This window comes from Vitis vinifera, chromosome 4, assembly GCF_030704535.1.
Source record: "Vitis vinifera cultivar Pinot Noir 40024 chromosome 4, ASM3070453v1".
Classification (NCBI taxonomy): domain Eukaryota; kingdom Viridiplantae; phylum Streptophyta; class Magnoliopsida; order Vitales; family Vitaceae; genus Vitis; species Vitis vinifera.
In genome coordinates this window covers 3,334,285-3,354,055 of record NC_081808.1, presented here as the reverse complement: position 1 = coordinate 3,354,055, position 19,771 = coordinate 3,334,285, and the positions used below count along the sequence as shown (strand labels likewise).

At 33.8% G+C, this 19,771-nt stretch overlaps 4 protein-coding genes across 5 annotated transcripts; all 4 read right to left on the bottom strand.

Moving 5' to 3' along the window:
- Positions 1-1,541: 1,541 nt before the first annotated feature.
- LOC104879004 (BURP domain protein RD22) lies at positions 1,542-2,161 on the bottom strand. Its single transcript, XM_010650236.3, has one exon. It carries the CDS (start codon positions 2,134-2,136, stop codon positions 1,672-1,674), a length of 465 nt encoding a protein of 154 aa, XP_010648538.3. The 5' UTR covers positions 2,137-2,161; the 3' UTR covers positions 1,542-1,671.
- Positions 2,162-2,215: 54 nt separating this feature from the next.
- On the bottom strand, positions 2,216-4,616 carry LOC104879005 (la protein 1). Its single transcript, XM_019219367.2, has 4 exons — positions 4,376-4,616; positions 3,938-4,080; positions 3,095-3,243; positions 2,216-2,615 (listed from the first exon to the last, which is right to left on the bottom strand). The coding sequence occupies exons 1-4, from the start codon at positions 4,488-4,490 to the stop codon at positions 2,552-2,554; spliced, it is 471 nt and encodes a 156-aa protein (XP_019074912.1). The 5' UTR covers positions 4,491-4,616; the 3' UTR covers positions 2,216-2,551.
- An 8,346-nt stretch (positions 4,617-12,962) lies between these two features.
- LOC100259409 (BURP domain protein RD22-like) lies at positions 12,963-14,531 on the bottom strand. 2 transcript variants are annotated; one of them, XM_059736198.1, is made up of 3 exons: positions 14,411-14,531; positions 14,068-14,173; positions 12,963-13,883 (listed from the first exon to the last, which is right to left on the bottom strand). In XM_059736198.1, the coding sequence occupies exons 1-3, from the start codon at positions 14,447-14,449 to the stop codon at positions 13,711-13,713; spliced, it is 318 nt and encodes a 105-aa protein (XP_059592181.1). In that variant the 5' UTR covers positions 14,450-14,531; the 3' UTR covers positions 12,963-13,710. The 2 variants fall into 2 exon arrangements, with proteins under 2 accessions (XP_059592181.1, XP_059592180.1); XM_059736197.1 differs by having other exon boundaries at positions 12,963-14,173.
- Positions 14,532-17,991: 3,460 nt separating this feature from the next.
- Positions 17,992-19,085, bottom strand: LOC104879003 (BURP domain protein RD22). The gene is given in 2 exon segments (XM_059736079.1): positions 17,992-18,359; positions 18,361-19,085. Coding segments are annotated over 2 exon segments (765 nt in total). The 5' UTR covers positions 18,777-19,085; the 3' UTR covers positions 17,992-18,010.
- Between the last annotated feature and the right edge of the window lie 686 nt (positions 19,086-19,771).

The following is a 19,771-nucleotide window of genomic DNA, read 5'->3' as shown; positions in this document are numbered from 1 at the left end:
GTTTTTAAATGAAATAGTGGCTCATCCATGGTCAGAAGAGGGTCTCGGAATCACTAAGCTCGGATGTACCAAATTTTGTTAAGGATGTACGAAGGGTCTAAAAATGCGTTCCGAAGTGGGGATCGGCCCCAAATCACATTGTTATGGGTTTCTAAAAGCAATTATGGACCATCCATTTTGAAATGAGGGTCTCGGAATCTGTCAGATCAGATGTACCAAATTTAATGAAGGATGTACCAAATTTTTTGAAGGATGTACCAAATATATAAAGGATGTACCAAGGGTTCCAAAGTGTGAACCGAAATGGGGATCGGGCCCAAATCACTTTGTTATGGGTTTTTAAATGAAATAGTGGCTCATCCATGGTCAGAAGAGGGTCCCGGAATCACTAAGCTCGGATGTACCAAATTTTGTTAAGGATGTACGAAGGGTCTAAAAATGCGTTCCGAAGTGGGGATCGGCCCCAAATCACATTGTTATGGGTTTCTAAAAGCAATTATGGACCATCCATTTTGAAATGAGGGTCTCGGAATCTGTCAGATCAGATGTACCAAATTTAATGAAGGATGTACCAAATTTTTTTAAGGATGTACCAAATTTATAAAGGATGTACCAAGGGTTCCAAAGTGTGAACCGAAGTGGGGATCGGGCCCAAATCACTTTGTTATGGGTTTTTAAATGAAATAGTGGCTCATCCATGGTCAGAATAGGGCCTCGGAATCACTAAACTCAGATGTACCAAAGTTTGTTAAGGATGTACGAAGGGTCTAAAAATGCGTTGCGAAGTTGGGATCGGCCCCAAATCACTTTGTTATGGGTTTCTAAAAGTAATTATGGACTATCCATGTTGAAATGGGGGCCTCGGAATCTGTCAGATCGGATGTACCAAATTTAATGAAGGGTGTACTAAATTTTGTAAAGGATGTACCAAATTTTGTGAAGGATGTACCAAATTTTGTAAATGATGTACCAAGGGTTCCAATGTGTGAACCAAAGTGGGGATCGGTCCAAAATCACTTTGTTATGGGTTTCTAAAAGTAATTATGGACCATCCATGTTGAAATGGGGGCCTCGGAATCTGTCAGATCGGATGTACCAAATTTAATGAAGGATGTACTAAATTTTTTGAAGGATGTACCAAATTTTGTGAAGGATGTACCAAATTTTGTAACGGATGTACCAAGGGTTCCAATGTGTGAACCGAAGTGGGGATCGGGCCAAAATCACTTTGTTATGGGTTTTTAAATGAAATAGTGGCTCATTTATTGTCAGAAGAGGGTCCCGAAATCACTAAGCTCGTGTGATTAGGTGACATGCTCTACTGTTTTTCTTAGTCAACCCTTTGGGAATAAAATAGGTGACATGCCCAAAATCTCGTGTGAAATTTCCAAATGGAGGCACATCTTTGATTCTCAAAATGTTGTTCATCATATTTAATTTATAAAATTAGTGGCCTTATTAATAAAATATCATACCAATATATTTTAATATGATGAAACCGGGCGTCTATATTTTAATTAATAAATTAATATAATTAAAAATAAAATAACTAAAGTTTATTTATTTAATAAAGTTTTTTTTTATTTAATTTTTTATTCTAACCATTCATACTACAAACAGCTTTAAGATGGAACTGATAATGCAACTGGGCTTGAGGCTTGAGGCTGATTCTTACTTTGGAATCCAGACCATGGCATTGTTGTGAAGGAAATGGCAGACTGGGACCGTTCCTGGCTTAATTTTGAGCACTTGGAAGGCCACATGCTGTGGGTGCCAAGCTGATGTATCACTGTGACAAGCTGCCATGGCTTTAGATTTGCTTCCATCAACACCCACCAATGGAATCATGTAAGTCCGTGTCTTAGTGAAGGTATGGCAGTAGAAAACAGCATATGGGTAGTTCATCTTATGGCACACCACTGATTTGTCTGCAACCTTCTTCATCCCCACTCCAAACTCATACTCCTGGCTGTCAAGTTGCTGAATCCATGCCCTTTTCATCCAACAAGCTACCCAAAATCTTGAACCGATTTTCCCTGAAAGAAAAATCCGCAGAAGCTGAGATAATAAAGAAGGAGCTAGAGGTCTGTGAGGAGCCTGCCATGGAAGGAGAAGCCAGGTACTGTGCAACATCATTAGAGTCCCTAATCCATTTCAGCACTTCAAAGCTTGGAAGGAATGTGAATGAGGTCAGCACAATCACATTCCTTCCAAGCTTTGAAGTGCTGAAATGGATTAGGGACTCTAATGATGTTGCACAGTACCTGGCTTCTCCTTCCATGGCAGGCTCCTCACAGGCCTCTAGCTCCTTCTTTACTATCTCGGCTTCTGCGGATTTTTCTTTCAGGAAAACCGGTTCAAGATTTCGGGTAGCTTGTTGGATGAAAAGGGCATGGATTCAGCAACTTGATGAGGCAAGAAAACAGCTCCATTTGTAGTTGTGGCCAAGTTCAGCTTCATTTTTTTACCTGGATGCAGGTCTGTTTCCAAGAAGAAGTTACCTATTTTTGAGTCATCTACTTGAGCCTCTTCTCCGGCGGGTTGAGAGAATTTATCGAAATGGACGTGAACACCAATACAAGAGGGAGCCAAAGCATCGACAGAAATTAGACCTTCTGTTGAATTTGCAAGTTCAGCAATTACAAAGAAAAGTTAGAAATGTTAATCTAGACAAATATTTTTCAAGAAATAAAGCAAATTAATGGTTATGAAGAACAATCTTGATGATATATATGACAGTTTCCCTGCAGTTTAATTCTATGATAGGAGACCATAAGAATCAGTAAAAGATGTTGCAGAAAGATGTTGCATAAATTAAAAAATTATGAATATTTCCTAGCATGTAATATTAAAAACAGTAACTATTGATACACGTACGTAATTTTGAATTATAAAATAACCAGAAAAATCTCATTATTTTTGTTATAAGCCTTTCATTCACTCTATGTAGAACTTCATAGATATTAGAAAAAGAAAAAGGATAAATCAAATATACTAACTAATTGGCCATCCCCATTCAAAACTGTATGCTTTCTTCATCCATATTGCATTGGAATCACATTTATTTCAACCTGCAGCCTCAAGCACTACTTACTTTGGTTTTAGTTCCAATTCAACACCAGCATAAACCAAGCTTTGCTGCAAAACCTTCGCAGCATCTTCCTCAGTTGAGTATTGAATTAGGGCCGTACCACAAAATACCCTTTTCTCTGCAACATGACGGGGCAGCCTAACACTATTAACCTGAAATATGGATAAATTCACAGAGTACCATAAATAGAATTTCAGAGAAAATAAGTCAGTATAAAAGTTGGCAATAATGTTCACATGATCTTCACCTATTCTCTTTTATATGGGAGATAGATTAGGCTGGGTTTTACAATTACATTTATTCATCCCGATGGTTCAAATGCAAGTTTGAAAACAAAAAATTCCAACTGTCTTTTGGGGTGAGTCATTAAAATCCCAACTTTCTGAAACCATGAATACAAATGCTCCAAATAATAAGAATATTTCAACACTTCTGCTCAGGTTCACACACCGGTTAAATATCTGATTCACATTGAGAAACTCAGGGGAAAGACTGTTCAGTTTGTTGAATAGAAAATGTTTGTCTTTTCCCCTTCAAATATTCAAGTGCACATAAAGCAAAAAAGGGATCTAGCCCTGTTCATAGTCGTTCATTTAAGGATTGCATTAGTGGAGATTTTACAATAGACAATCATTCAAGGAAGGCTACAATTTTCATCTCAAATTAATTTATCCATCAAAAAAAGTAACTCCATACTGTCACCTAGCAATACAAAATCTCAAGGGAGATCCCAAGCCAATAAAATAAACTAATGGATGCCGAAATATAGATTCTAAAAGTAAGAAACAAATAATGCCCAGAAAAATTAGTTTATTATTAAAAAAGAACAATGCATGCAGCAAATACCTTGGCAATTTGACCAAAGTAAGCCTCCACATCTTCAAGCTTTGCATCATATTCTAGGGGTGATGCTGCAATTGTCCTTATGTTCACTTGCTCTACCACCTCTTCTGGCTTTAAAAGTTCAGTAGCCCTGCCAATCTTTTTCCCTGAAACACCAAAAACAAGTGTAAACATATTGAGCACCAACATAACAGAATAAGAAATAGGGGTACATTCTCTTTTACACCATTGTTTATGTTCCTTATAATACATAGATTTTATCGATGAGAACATAGAAAATTTTTTGGGGCAATGAAAAGAACAAGCATAAAAGCAACTAAGAGTGCTGATAAATCTTCAAAACTTCAAGGAAAAATATCCACTGGACAAGCAGAAAACTCGTCCATTAATTCTATTTTGGATTAAAAAAAGGAACCTATGAGTGGAAAACATAGAGCTCACCATCTTCAGAAACCTTAAGGGTAGTAGAATTTCTCAGAATTTCAGCCACGGCCTTCAAGGTGTCTTCTGAAACATCTTCGGGCTTAACGTCCCCCAAATTAAGATGACTTCTCATCCGAGAAAATGAACAAATCAAAGCCAAACTAACCACTGTATTCACAGTCAAGGACAAAAAGGACAAGAAAAATTAGGGGATGGCGAGTATGGTGGGGGACCAAGAAAAAGGGGGATAGAGATCCAATGGCTGGAGGTGAACGTGGTGGTCCAAAACCAGTACAATTAAGGGTCAGAAATGACGCCATATGTGGGCAGACACCATCAACGTCAGCCTTAATGACACGTGGACCACATACTTATTTTGGAAACTTCACTTTAGGGGTGGACCACATACTTATTTTGGAAACTTCACTTTAGGGAAGTCACCTCTACTTGCTTAAAGTTTTAGCCCAAAGTTCTGTTTCACAATCACCCAAAAAAATTAAAATTAAAAATTAACAAACAAACGTGAACACTGTTTTGTCTCTTTCTATTGACTTGGGCTCTGAGAATTATAAAAAAGGATCACCCAGGAGTGATAATACGTCGTTATGTTTACAAATTTTTATCATAAGATGTGAAAGGTTGACTATTTAAAAATTAAAATTAACAAAATCTATAGACGATAATTCCATGTTTATATTTTTATTTAAAAATTAACAAAATAAGTGTCCTAGAATATATTTCCTATTTTTGTTTTTTTTTTAAATTAATCAAATTTTGCATAAAAATTAAAACTTTTTATACAAAAAGTATACATTATATATTTTAAATATTTTAAATTGATTTTAAAATTTTTAAACTTAATATAGTAAAAAAAAAAATTGAAGTTGAATACTTCATTTTTTTTATACACTATTTCAAATACAGAGGAAAAGTAAATAAAAAAAAAGAAAAATAAATAAATATAGTTAAATAATTATTATAATATTTAATTTTTTAAGTAATTCATTACTAATATTTTTACAAATATTTTGATTAAAAAAATATTGGTTGAAGACACAAGAACTTGTAATCACAATAATGGGTAACATGAAGGGCACCATCACTTATTTTCAAGAATAATTAATTAATTAATTAATTAAAAAATAAATTGATTTAAAAAATGAGACAAAATACAAATAAAAAAATTAAATAGAAAAAAAAATAAAAAAAAAATTTTAAAAATAAAAAAAATAAATAAGATATTAAATACAATTAATGCAGCAAAAGAAGAATTTTTCAAGAGCACTCCAGATTTCAGAAGCGGAAGTGAGATCGATGATTTGCGACATTACATTCTCAATGAGAGATGAATAAATCCAACACATGACAAAACGACTGTCGTTGCCAGATCTGAAAATCTGGGTTTGTACTTTCAGAATTCTCAAGAAAAATTGGAGGAGAAGGTTGTGAGCCATCGATCATCTCCTTGAGTCAATTAACGATTACAATATTCAGCATCTGAGTACACAATAGAAGATAATTTGAGTGATCAAGCCTGATGATGAATGCTTGATTCAGAGACGACATTATCGGAGTTGTATTTGGGCTTGAACTGGTACCATTTTGGTGAGAACGAGCGAGTGTAGAGGAAGAGAAAATCTTCAGACGCCATGGAACCTTGATCATGTTATCATTTTTATTTGGGTGGTACTTTTCGATACTGAAATAGTGCCATAGCGGCAATACAAAGATGATCATCAGCTTTTTTGTTTTGTTTTTTAGTCTCTTTTGTTTTCTTGTCAAGACGAAACCCTTGATAATGACTCATCCTACGAACAACTCACGTTTTTCTATTTTTGTTGTAATAAAAGAAGATGCAATGGCTTTGATGGCAAGTTGGCAATTGGCAGAGTGACTATATGGGCCACCTTCCTTAAATTATCACCAAGTGCCGCCGCAACCTGCATGCCCATGCCCATGAATTATCACCACGTGAGACTGATGAATTGATCGGCACCAATAATTGGTTCAATGATTCATTTCTAGTCTATTTACTTTGAAAAAACAATTAAAATAAAAAAATCTAGGATAATTTATTTATTTTATTTAAAAATCAATTATAAGAAAATTATTTTTTCAAATACTCTAAACACAAAAAATAATTATAATTTTTAAATAATTATTACAATATTTATTTATTTTTAAGTAATTCATTACTAACATGTTTACAAATATTTTGATTAAAAAAATATTTGTTAAAGATGCAAGAAAAATTGTGATCACAATAATGGATGACATGAAAGGCACCGTCACTTATTTTTCAGAATAAATAAATAAATAAATAAACAATTAATTAATTAATAATTAAAAATAAATATCTTAAGGCTATGTGGCTGTATTTGACTCCAAAAAAGGTATACATATGAACGGTCAGACAAGCCTGGGTTTGATGCAGAAGTGGGGTACACCCAAAAGGATATAAAATCCATATATGAACACACACCAAAAGGGAATATGTCATTCTCAATTTATGGATAAGTAAAATTGGTTACAAATTCTTGATTTGTCCATCTTTCCGTCTCCATTATCCCCACCTTCTCTTCACTCTTAAATTCTTAATACAAATTTATGTATGTTTTCCTTTTCTCTCTCTCCATATATAATTCTTATACTCCTTGATAGATTTCATTAATTTTGATTATATTTGAAAAAGTTTACCCTTCTATTTTATTTTCCTTCAAAAGCATTTTTTCCCTCTCATTTCTTTTTATCCATTTTAATGGTTCTTGTTTTCAAGAACTGTTTTCTGTTCTTAAAAACAAAAAATACAAAAAACTTATTTGAGGAAGGGGGTGTGTTTTTGTTTTATTATGTTTTCCGTGTTCTTAAAAACTACTTTTTTTAGAACAATAAAAAGTTGTTTTCAATATTTTTTCAATATTCAAAGAATAAATTATTTTTCTTGTTTTTTTTTATTAGCTGTTTTTTGTGTTTTCACAAAGGTAAGCTCCACCCAACCACCACACCCCCACCTACAAACCCTTTCTTTTTCCTTAAATTATTGAAATTAAGGGTCTATTTGGTTGTTGTTTTTTAAAACTGTTATATAAAACAATTTTTAAGAATAGTTTTTTATGTTTTTTAAAAAAAAATTGTGTTTGGGAACTGAATTTTGGAAAACAGTTTTGTTCTCAAAAAAAAAAAAAACATGTTTTCTTGAGTTAATAAAAAAGTTTTTTAGAACAAGTAAAACAAAAAACATGTTTGGAAGATGTTGTTTTTTTCTTTTCCAATTAATAAAATGTTTTCTTCAAGTAACTTTATATTATAAATTTATAAATAATTTTTAGATACACAGTTCATTTAAATTTAAAAAAATATTTATTTTATTAATTTTAAAATAAAAATATTTTTTTATATTTTTTTTAAATAAATCAAACATGATAAAATCATTTTTATTAACATTTCTTTTCTTGATTTAATCTTTAATTTTATTAAAAATTATAGTATATTTTATTAAGATGAGATAAAAAAAAATTAAAAAGAATTAATTTAATTTTTACAACTAATTTTCACCTAACAAGCTTATAGATAAAATAAATAGGACATAAAAATAAATGCAAAGAAGGAGATGGTCACTTTCCATAGTTCGGGATGTCTTTTGAATAAAAAATATTAATGACGAATTTATCCTTAGTGTATCTCTATCTTCTTATAATTTAGGGTTTTGTTAAAGAGAATAAAAATTATGTATGTAATATCAATCGTAAAAACAATAAGAACTTTTTATTATAACTTTTTATCATTACTTTGATTACCATATTCTTGAAGGTTATGTTTGATTCCTGGAAAAAAAAAATATTAAGGAAAATGATTTTCTTATGTTTGGTTGTCCTATAAAATATTTCAAAGAAAATTAAATATAATGAAAATTAGTTAGAAACTTATGCATTTTAAAAGTATTTAATCTTTATATTGATGAGTTAAAATAAATAAAATAAGTTTGAAATAGCAATTAAAAATAATTTATCATCTTTAACTCTATTTTTTATTTTCATTCGTTTTTTTATTTTATTTTATTTTTCCTCTCTATTTTCTTTCCTTTGCAGTTTCCTTCAAATTTTCCGAGAACCAAACATAGCCAAAGATTTATATACTTTATAAATGTGGGGATTTATTCCTTTGTCGATTAGCACTGTTCCGCTTGTTTATACCTCTCAATCCTCCGTTATATTACATTCTTATATAACATCGTATTATTAATAACATCAGTCCAAACCATGTACGATTATTGACGCATGCTTTAACATCTTCTAAGATCGCATGTGAAATAAAAGCTCTATGAAAGTGATTTCTGTAAAATCAAATATCATTCTCAAGAAAAATTAATTGATATTTTGATATAAATCCAAAGGGAAAGAAAAAAGTTGTTTGAAAAGAATTGAAACTTGACGAGTAGAAGGATAAAATCTTGACCGGAAGAAGAAACATATATTAAGGCATCACATTGGACTTTCAACACACCACATTCGGCTATTGGAGTACATCATTTTCATACAATATTATAGTATTCAAAAATAATAATAATATTTGATATAAATGAAAAGTATTTTTGCAATGATTTCAATAACATTTTATTTAATAAAAAAATTTGAAAAAAAAAATCTATTTCAAATAATTCTTTAATGGCTATTTTCCCCCAATTTTGTTAAATTTATATCTTAGTCATCAAATATATGTAAAATTTAATAAGTAATTTTTAAAATGTTTTTATTATTATTCACAGTTTAATTTAATTAGGAAAAAAAATACAAAATGAGAATGGACAAAAACTAGCAAAAGTGATAAGCCAAACAAATTAAATTAAGTATCACCATTGTCTATATCCGACGGCGCCAAGAATTGATTTCATGGCCATGCTGGCACTCATCATTGATGAAGTGATTGGTCATCATTGATGAAGTGATTGGTCGGTTCAATGATTCATTTCTAGTCTATTTACTTTGAAAAAACAATTAAAAAAAATCTAGGATAATTTATTTATTTTATTTAAAAATCAAATATAAGAAAATATTTTTTAGATATTCTAAAAACAAAAAATAATTATAATTTTTAAATAATTATTACAATTTTTTTTTAAGTAATTCATTACTAAGGCACCATCACTTATTTTCCAGAATAATTAATTAATAATTAAAAATAAATATCTTAAGGCTATGTGGCTATATATGATTCCAAAAAAGATATACATATATACGAGCAAACAAGCCTGGGTTTGATGCAGAAGTGGGGTACACCCAAAAGGATATAAAATCCATATATGAACACACACCAAATGGGAATATATCATCTTTTTTGTTTTGTTTTCTTAGCAGGACGACACCCTTGATAATGACTCATCCTACAAACATGTGTTATAAAAGAAGATTCAATGGTTTTGATGCCCAGTTGGCAATTGGCAACTATTGTTGTAGAAGAAGATACAATGGTTCTGAAGGCTAGGAATGGCAACGGGACGGGTTCGGGACGGGTCGCCCTCATCCCAACCCCGTCCCGTTTATTCAAAACAAATCTCATCCCCGTCCCAAACCCGGGGCGGGGCGGGGTATGTAATCTCATCCCCGTTTTGAAATAATAATCAAAATTCCATCCCCGGCCGTTCCGACCCGGGTTGCCCAAAAACAGGTGAAAACAATGAGTTACAGACTGCTGAAATGAGGAAAACAAATTAGCAAAAAGACCACCTTGTTGCCACCAGATTACAAATCTGGACAATCCCAAATTTCACCAACAAATTTCTCATCTTTTGCCCAGAAATTGACAAAAAAAACACCCCAAACCAAACAAATCAACATTCAAATCTCTCATCTTTTGCCCAGAAACTGACAAAAAAACACCCAAAACCAAAAAATCAAAATTCCAAAAAAAAATATCTAAAACGATTCCCATGGAGAAAATGGCAGTTTCGGGTGGATTATCTGATGGATTTCTGCATTGAGTACTCCAACTGTCCAAAACACACCATCTTTTAGCATTTTGACGAACACTTGAGTTGCTGATTGCAGATTAGGGATGAGTTTTAGGGACGAGAACGAGGATGGGAGGGATTTGCGGAAGCCATTTCTTCACACTGGAAACTGGTACAGAAAGGGGTCGAGGCAATCTAGTATGATGAGGTCGTCTCAGGTGATTCGGGACAGCTCCGTCTCCATCATCACTTGTGTTCTCTCATCAACAACCCCAGGAACGAGAGAAAAAAAACCTAAAACGGGAGAGAAAACGAGAGAGGAAGATCAAAAAGGATAGGAAGCAAATATTTATAGGTGGGGGTAAACTTGTAAATTCATATTCGGGGTGGGGCGGGGCATATTGTTACTAAACCCAATCCCGCCCCGAACCCGATTCGGGTTTTTTTTTAAAACCTGAACCCGTCTCATCCCCGATTTTTATGCTCCCATACCCGTTCTAATCGGAGCGGGGCGGGGCGGGTGACCTGAAATACCCGTGAAATTGCCATTCCTACTGAAGGCAAGTCGGCTCGCCAAATTATTTCTCTGTATTTAATTTTGTCTACAAGATTTTTTCACTTACTCGTGTCAGTGTGACAATAATCATTTAAGCTATTTTTGGCTCCTAAAAAAAAATATTAACCAAAGAAAATATTTTAAAGAAGATGGTTTTCTCATCTTTGGTTTTATTGTAAAAAAAAAAATTGAAAATGCATCTATATAAAATAAAAATTAATTACAAATTTATGTAATTTTAAATTATTTAATATTTATATGATAAAGGAAAATAAGTAAAATAAATTTCAAAAAGCGTATAAAAATATTTTATTAATTTTAAATTTATTTTTTATTTGGTTTCATCTTTCTCTTCCACTTTTCTTTTCTATTTTCTTTTTTCTTTTCATTATATTTTTCCTCAAATTTTTCAAAAATCAAACATAACCAAGAAAGTATAAAAATGAGAAAAAGTACCAACTTAAATTCTCAACTATTTCCCTTGATGAGATAAAATTTGTGTTTTTATGAGAAGATATGAAATATGAAAGGTTTTTCATTTCATACATGCTGAATTACAAAGAGAATATCAGTTACGTTTCATTTACCAACAAGGGTCTAAAGGTAGGGAACTGCTAATCCAAAACATTCTTTTAAATTAATTTGGAGCACAAAAAAAAAAAAAAAAAAAAGACCAAGAAAACAGTACCAGTTTCTCGAGAAACAAATACCAATCATACAAGAATAGAAAATATCAGGTTTGCGTGATTCAGAGAGAGCCTTCATTAATTTATTATGTTAGTGGAAGCTAAGTAGGATCGCCCTTGTTAGTGTAATAACATAAAGATAAAAATGATATGTAAGGTTTTTAATATAGTTTAACCAATCATACTTATATATATACGTATCAATTTCTTTTGAAGAAAAACTTATGTAGTCAAATTAAAATTTTATTAATTTGAATAAGAATATAGATATAATATCTATTTTATCCGACCCTTTCCTTCTTTTTCTAATTATCTAGGATGTGAGCTTCATTGGAAAAGGAGGTGACAAAAACATAAGGAAAATGAGCAAAAAGTGAGAGAAATAATGTTTTAAAGGGTTTAAAAAATGATAAAAATATTTCAAATGGGTCATTTTTTCGATTTCAAACTTATTTTAACCCTTTTAACCAAAAATTCTTCTTCATTAAATTAATTCACAAAGGGCAAAAGATATGGTCAAGCTACCCATGAAGTATTGTTGGCTTTTAAGGCACAATTTTAGATACTTTTACATGTTTTAACCAATGATGTGTAAACCAGATCGGACCAGTCGATCCAACTAATTCAACTATTGACCGATTTACCCTATTAAACCGTTTAAGTATTGAACCGACAGTCGGACCAGTGAACCAGTGGAACCAAATAATTCTAAACAAACTAAACGGTACAAGTTGCCCCCTCATTTTGTAAGCATGAGGACCCCATTGTATAAAAACTTTTGGCAAAAAACCATGTTGGGCCATGTCTTATTATGACAAAGCCCATACCCACCCCAACCATTAAGTGGCCGAGTCTTGAGCCCACAAGATGGGATGATGTCTTGGCCTTCAATGAGGATAGCTTTTATAGGCATCCTTTGCACCCTTATTTCTCTAAGAATCCGATGTGGGATTGCTAAGACACCACTCGGCTACACGCAATTTGTTATCTAATATGCCAAACAAAACAATATATATTGGATTTAAAATTTTTTTTTATAATATTAAATAAAAATAATATAATATTTTTAAAAATTATAAAATTAGTTTAAATTTTCATTTTAATATATTCACATTTAAATATTAGACATATTTCATTTAATAAAATTTAAAATATTAATATGATTTAATTCGATAATATCAAGTATATAAAATAATATTATTGATTTTTAATTTATTCATATATATTTTAAATTTTTTATAATTATTTTAAAATTTAATAATATATAAATTACATATTTATGACGTTATCGGTTCAACCACTGGTTCAACCGCGGTTCGACCACCAGTCCAACCGGTGAACCATAAACTGATAATTTTTCACGTTCAATGACCAGTCCAGTTATGAAAACATGGATAAAAACCAAGAAGATGGTCATGGCATAACCCGAATTACATTGCAAATAGTACCCATAGACATACATACATTCCTCTAACCAACACTTATTCAAAGCACATCAGATATGGATATTAGAAAATACAAGATCGACTTATGCGATTGGGCTTGAGGCTTTTTTTTTTCTTTCAGATTTCTAGTTATTTAGGAACCTAGATGAGATCATCACGAGGAAGGAAGTGGCAAACAGGGACAGTTCCTGGTTTAACTTTCAGCACTTGAAAGGTCGCATGCTTCGGGTTCCAAGCCGACATATCTATATGGCAAGAAGCCACAACCTCAGCTTTGGTTCCATCCTCGGTTCCCACAAATGGAAGTGTGTAAACCCTCGTCTTATGGATTGCATGGCAGTAAAACACAGCGTATGGATACTTCTGCTTATGGCACACCACTGATTTGTCTGCAACCACCTTCACTCCCACTCCGAGTTCGTATTCTTGGCTTCCCATTTCAACTCCATTTGAGATTAGTTTGATGTTTTTTCCAAGCTTTGAAATGCTTAAATCAATTAAGGATTCCAAGGATGTGGCACAAAACCTGGAATCTCCTTCCAGGGCTGGTTGTTCGCAATCTTGTATCGTTTTCTTCATTATTTCAGCTTCCTTGGACTCTTGTTTAAGTGAAAACCGATTTAGAATTTCTGGGAACTTGTCAGATGAAAAGGGTATGGAGTCGGCCACTTGACGGGGTAACAAAGTGGCTTCATTTGTAGTTTTTCTAAAGTGCATCTTCATTTTTGTGGTGGAATGCAGGTCTTTTTCCAAGAAGTAACCTTTTCTGGAGGTTGGTCTTCAGTGGGGGTGTCAGCAGCCGATGGGTTTTGGTATTTGATAAAGACATCCGCTGGGATGGCATTTAGTATAACCTTGCTCACATTGATTGAACTTCCACCTTCCATTGAGTCTGCAAACTCATTGAAACGTATATGAATAATATCCCCTTACTAGCTATTACAATTATGCCAAGGTGGCTAATTAAGAATCAGTTGCCTAACTAATATTCAACAGTAAATTATTTTCTTCACCAAATTTCAAAAAAGAACAAAAAAAAAAATTTGCATATGAGTTAGGGATTCATTGAAACTAACTCAGCTGCAAGAGATCTCGCACGACTTTGGGCATCCGAGTATACGGCAAAGCCAACTTCCAGTAGACCTCAGAAGGTAGAGAAGCATTGTTTACAACCACCAGCAGCTGCCACAAGTTCATGCATAATATATAGTAAGGAGATTAGGAGAAATCAGAAAACCCACGTAACAAAGACAATTTAGAACAGTAAGACTTAAAATTTGGATTATAAATGTTCATTTTTAAAGAGAATTTTATGTAAGTACCATTTTCTGCAAAATAATATAACTAGCATTGCCCTTGTCATGTAATGGGTTATGTTAGAAAAATAAAAACAAAATAAAGGTAAAAGTGAAGTCTCACAGAGAGGCAGGTTAGAATGGGAAGAAGATGAAGCTCCATAGAAGCTGTGAACCGCAGGCTAAGCTGTACGTTGGTATGAAGAAGTGAAATCAATTGATGGATATATATAATGGCTAAGTCGGCATATATAAACAAGATAGTAAAAGCATCCATGCATGATCAAGTTGCATATGGCCCAACCTTCGCATTCAATTCCCACAATCAGAATGGTCCAATTTTTGCTGAGTAGATATGAGATAAGATCGATTTTTTGATGAGCAGATATGAAATATAGGGAAAGGTTATTCATTTCCTGTGTGCCGAAATATGATTCTATGGCTGAAATCAATTGGTGACCCATGAAATTAATTTCGCAGACGTCCTTAGTTTCTGCTTTCATGGCAGGTCTCACAGTCTTGTGTGTCTCCCTTTATTATATGTTGGCTTCCACAGACTCCTTTCAAGGAAAACAGACTAAAATTGCTAATATTAATTTCCATTTCATGAGCCGAAAGTAACCAGGTATCGATGAATTTGTCGTTATAAACATGCCAGTGTGAAAAGAGAGTGGAGATTGGATTGCTAAGTGTTGGGTGGGGTCCCATCCCACCACTTGGAGGCACTGGAACCCGGTCAATAAATAGAAAAGAGATAAGAGAATAAAACAAAAGGAAACACGTGTGGTGCCAGAGAAAGGGAAAGAAAGGAGAAGGTTGTTGCGGGGTTTTCTTGCATGAAGAACGTACGAATGGCAATGGAGCGATTCTTTGGGTCAAGTCTGCCAACACCGCCCTACTCCTAGGGCGGGTTAAACGGATGTGGAATGGGTTAGGGAAAATGTTTTTAACCCATTGTGGGATCCTCCCCAAAAATTGCCACGTGGCTCCTTCTTCTTTGGCCGCGCAGACGTCCCCCCTTGCAACGCGTGGCATCGCTCATTCCACCCGAACGGAAATTCTCACTCATTCCACCCGGATGTCTCACATCCGAAATTCTGCACGGCCAACGTTCTACCTTATCCGGATGTCTCACAGCCGCAATTTTGCCCGACCGACATCCCACTTTTTTCAAATATCTCACAGTCGTAATTCTATCCGGCCAACGTTCCACCTTCTTCGGATATTTCACATCCGGCGCTTGCCGCCGGATGGGAGAGGAGGACGATTCAACTTCCCCAGGCAGACATGTCCGGATCCTTCGGTAACGCTTATCCGGAGAACATCCGTGGCCAGCGATTCAGATTCCTCGGATAACTTAGCTCGTCAGATACTCGCGATTCGTCGGATCCATTTCCGCTCACAATCAAAAAACACTGACAATACTGACGACCAAGTTTCCTGAGTTGTCACTCATCTTTAATGCAAGATGTGCTCGATAAGACATTCCCAAGTCTTCTCAGGTCTCCTGACACATCCCCGATATTTAAAGTCATAAATTGAGGCGACATCCACCGCCTAAATATCCTCCTGACAGCCACCATCTCGCACCAGAAACGTCATGATTGCTTCGCCACCTTATGAGTCGCAATCATGACGATGGGACTCGCTAGCACAGCGAGGCCTTACTTTCTGACTTGTATATAAACTCTAAGGAGGCTCTCAGAGAGGTAAGCCATAAGCCATAAGAGATAAGAACAAAAGGGATAAACATCCTTGACGAAAATCACAGAGCAACACTCCCAAAGGAAAACCCTATTTTCCAACAGCTTCCAAAATACTAACTTAATCATCGGAGGGTATGTCCAGACAACCCATCTGGAAATCTTTTTTGTAGGAGGAAGGAGGAATTACTACAATGTGTTGATCGTCGAATATGATTTTATCCTATGTATGTATAATGCATTGTTTTAATTTATTGTTTTTTTCTTTTTTAACATATATACAAATATTTTTTTTCATAAAAATAAATTATAAATATTTATAATATTCCTTTGTTTTATAAATAATATTTATTTTAATATAATTTAAATTTTTAAAAGTAAAATAATTAAAAATTGAGCTAATTAAATGGAAGATTCAGGTAACAATGGTAAGTACAATAAGTGACATCTCTTAATAAATCTTTCTCCCTCAATTCCTTTGAATGGCGATATGCTTGAAAGACTTAGGATAAGGAAAGATGTTTCTTATGATTATTTTATTTTATTTTATTTTTGTTGCAAGGTATTTGTGCATGTCGGATGAGAAATCTAAATTTGACTGTAAGTCAAAGCAATGTATTTTTTGTCGAGTAAAACCATGAAGAATTTGGGTATAGATTCTAAGATCTAGTCAACAAAAAAATCAACAAAAGCTAAAATTTTGTATTTCTTGAGGATCAAATTATTGCAAATTTTGAAAAGTTAGAAAAACCAAAATCTATTATTGATGAAGTAGTTGATCCAAGTATGGTTCATCAATCAATACTGTGTATTGATGATAAGAGAGATGCATAGGATGATCATAATGCATGCATGGTGCCCCTCTGGTTGATGGTGAGCTCATAGATGAAGATGAGCAAGTTAATGAGAACCTCACTTAAGAAGACCCAACAGCTAGATAGATTCTAAAAGATATTCTCTTATTGAGTATGTGATGATCACCTAGAAGAGACAACCAAATCTTACCAAAAGTATTGTCATATGAAAAGAAGAAAGAGTGGTCAAATGTCATGCAAGAAAAGATGAAATCTTTACATGAGAACCACACTTATCACTTGGTGAGACTGCCAAGATGCAATAAAGCTTGAAAAAACAAATGGTATCAAACTCATGTCATGTAGGTTCAAGTCATAGGAAACTTATAAGTTAGGGTATGCAACAATGTTGCTCTCCTAGGAAAATGATGGATGAACAATGACCGTGTGATGGGCATGTGATGGTTGAAGATGATTAGGCCTACTATAAGCCTTAGGATAAATCAAGGCTCAATATAGGTTTGTTGTGTGCAATTGGTTAAGCCTCATTGTGTACTTCCAAATGATTAAATTTTAGGATAAGCGTGATGTCAAACCACATGAATATGATTAGTTTGACATCAATTGTAGCTAATTGATTTTCAAATAAGACGACGAAGTCATTCATCCTAACACTAATTATAGGGCATTAATTTTTGTCTTCATTTTCATTACTTTTGGTTATATTTGATTACCAGAAAGTGTTGAGAAAATAAGAAGAATGTTAAGAAAAAAAAAATTCCTTCACTTTTTGTGTTTTCTAATTTTCTCTCTATTTTATTTCCCTCAAATTCACAGCAAACCAAACCTAACCTTGATGTTATGGACAAGAAAATAGATGAAACAAGGGATCTAGATACTCAAACTCAAAACATCAAGTATTAGTTACCAATTTAATCTAAAAAATTAATTCTCAATAAGTAATGAAACAACAATGTGTCTAGCAAGTAATAGTAACTAAAATGGGATTTCATAGAAATAATTGAGATAATTTTACATGCTTAACCAAGCATGCAGACTGAATTATATTGCAAATAGTGAGTAGTACACATAAACATACAAGCATTCCTCAAACATGCACTTGCTCAAACCACACCACATATGCACACTAGACAGTACAACATGGAACCATATATATATATATATATATGCTTGCAACTGGGCTTAATGCTTTCTTCAAATTTCTAGTTATTTAGGAATCCAGATGATATCATCATGGGGAAGGAAATCGCAAACAGGGACAGTTCCTGGTTTAACTTTCAGAACTTTAAAGGCTGCATGCTTCGGGTTCCAAGCTGACGTATCAATATGGCAAGAAACCACAACTTCAGATTTGGTTCCATCCTCGGTTCCCACAAATGGAAGTGTGTAAACCCTTGTGTTGTGGATTGCATGGCAGTAAAACACAGCGTATGGGTACTTCTGCTTATGGCACACCACTGATTTGTCTGCAACCACCTTCACTCCCACTCCAAGTCTGTATTCCTGGCTCCCCATTTCAACCTCATTTGAGATTGCTTTGATGTTCTTCCCAAGCTATAATGCTGAAATCAACTAGGGATTCCAAGGATGTGGCACAGAACCTAGAATCTCCTTCCAGGGCTGGTTGTTCACACTCTTGTATTGTTTCCTTCATGATTTCAGCTTCCTCAGAATCTTGCTAAAGTGAAAACCTATTTAGAATTTCTGGGAACTTGTCAGATCAAAAGGGTATGGAGTCGGCTATTTGATGGGGTAAGAACAGAGCTCAATTTGTAGTTTTTTTGAAGTGCATCTTCATTTTTGTGCTGGAATGCAGGTCCTTTTCCAAGAAGTAACCTTTTCCTGAAGTATCTTGAGGTCGATCTTCAGTGGGGGTTTCAGCAGCTGATGGGTTTTGGTATTGGACATAATCATTTCCTGGGAAGTCGTTTAGCACAATCTCGCTGGCATTGATAGAACTTCCATCCTCCATCGAGTCTGCAAATTATTTAGCAGTGAAATTAAGAATAAGCTGCTTGACTAATATTCGACAGTAAATTAATTTCTTGACCAAACTAAAAGGAAAAAAATTGTTGCATATGAGTTTAGAGATTCAATTATAATTAACTGGGTAGCAAGAGATCTTGCACAGCCCTCGGCATTGGAGTATTTGGCAAGGCCAACTTCCAGTAATCCTCAGAAGGTAGAGAAGCATGGCTCACTGCTACCACCACCTGCCACCAAGTTCATGCATATAAATTACACACTGAAGCTTTAGGAGAAGTTGGAATACCCACAAACTTAAATTCTCAAACAAGAAAGGGCTCATTTTATAAGAGAAAAATGCAGGATGAATACCATTTTTTCAAAATAACATAAATATTAATTATTCTGCATCTCGTGGAAAAAATTACGTGGAAGATGAAAGTAAAGCTAGCATAGGCCTCTTCTATATAACCGGTATGTTACCAAAATTAAAAGCTAGCAAGGTAAATGTAAAGTCTCACATAGAGGAAACTCAGAATGGGAAGAAGACGAAACTCCGTTGAAGCCATGAAGTGTAGCAGAAAGGAACAGTAGTTTTAGAGAGACCAAGAGAAATAAGGCTAAGCTGGGTGGGAAGAAGTGAAATGAATTGATAGCTAATTTGGCATCTATATGTAAGAGGATTTTGATAAATATAAAGAGATAATATTTAAATGCAAATTAATAAGACACAAAGCAATAGAACCTTGATCATGTTGTCATTTTTATCTGGGTGGTACTTTTTCGGTAATGGAAAAGTAGTGCCATAGCAGCAATACAAAGCCCATTAGCTTTTTTATTTTGTCTTTTAGAATATTAGAGTGATTCTAAAAAGTGTTTCTAATATTTTTGACACTTGAATGATAAAATATTTTAACTATAAAAATTATTAAAAACGCTTTGTAGAATTACTATCAAACAGGTTCTTAGTCTCTTTTGTTTTCTCATAAGGACAACACCCTT

Excerpts from the sequence above, each read along its gene's own strand:
- LOC104879004 (XM_010650236.3), bottom strand. The coding sequence starts at position 2,136 with ATGATGTTGCACAGTACCTGGCTTCTCCTTCCATGGCAGGCTCCTCAC.
- LOC100259409 (XM_059736197.1), bottom strand. The coding sequence starts at position 13,714 with ATGAAGATGCACTTTAGAAAAACTACAAATGAAGCCACTTTGTTACCC.
- LOC104879005 (XM_019219367.2), bottom strand. The coding sequence starts at position 4,490 with ATGAGAAGTCATCTTAATTTGGGGGACGTTAAGCCCGAAGATGTTTCA. Across the intron at positions 3,244-3,937 it reads ACTTTGGTCAAATTGCCAAG|GTTAATAGTGTTAGGCTGCC; the intron begins GTATTTGCTGCA and ends TCCATATTTCAG. Across the intron at positions 2,616-3,094 it reads GAATTGGAACTAAAACCAAA|AAGGTCTAATTTCTGTCGAT; the intron begins GTAAGTAGTGCT and ends CAAATTCAACAG.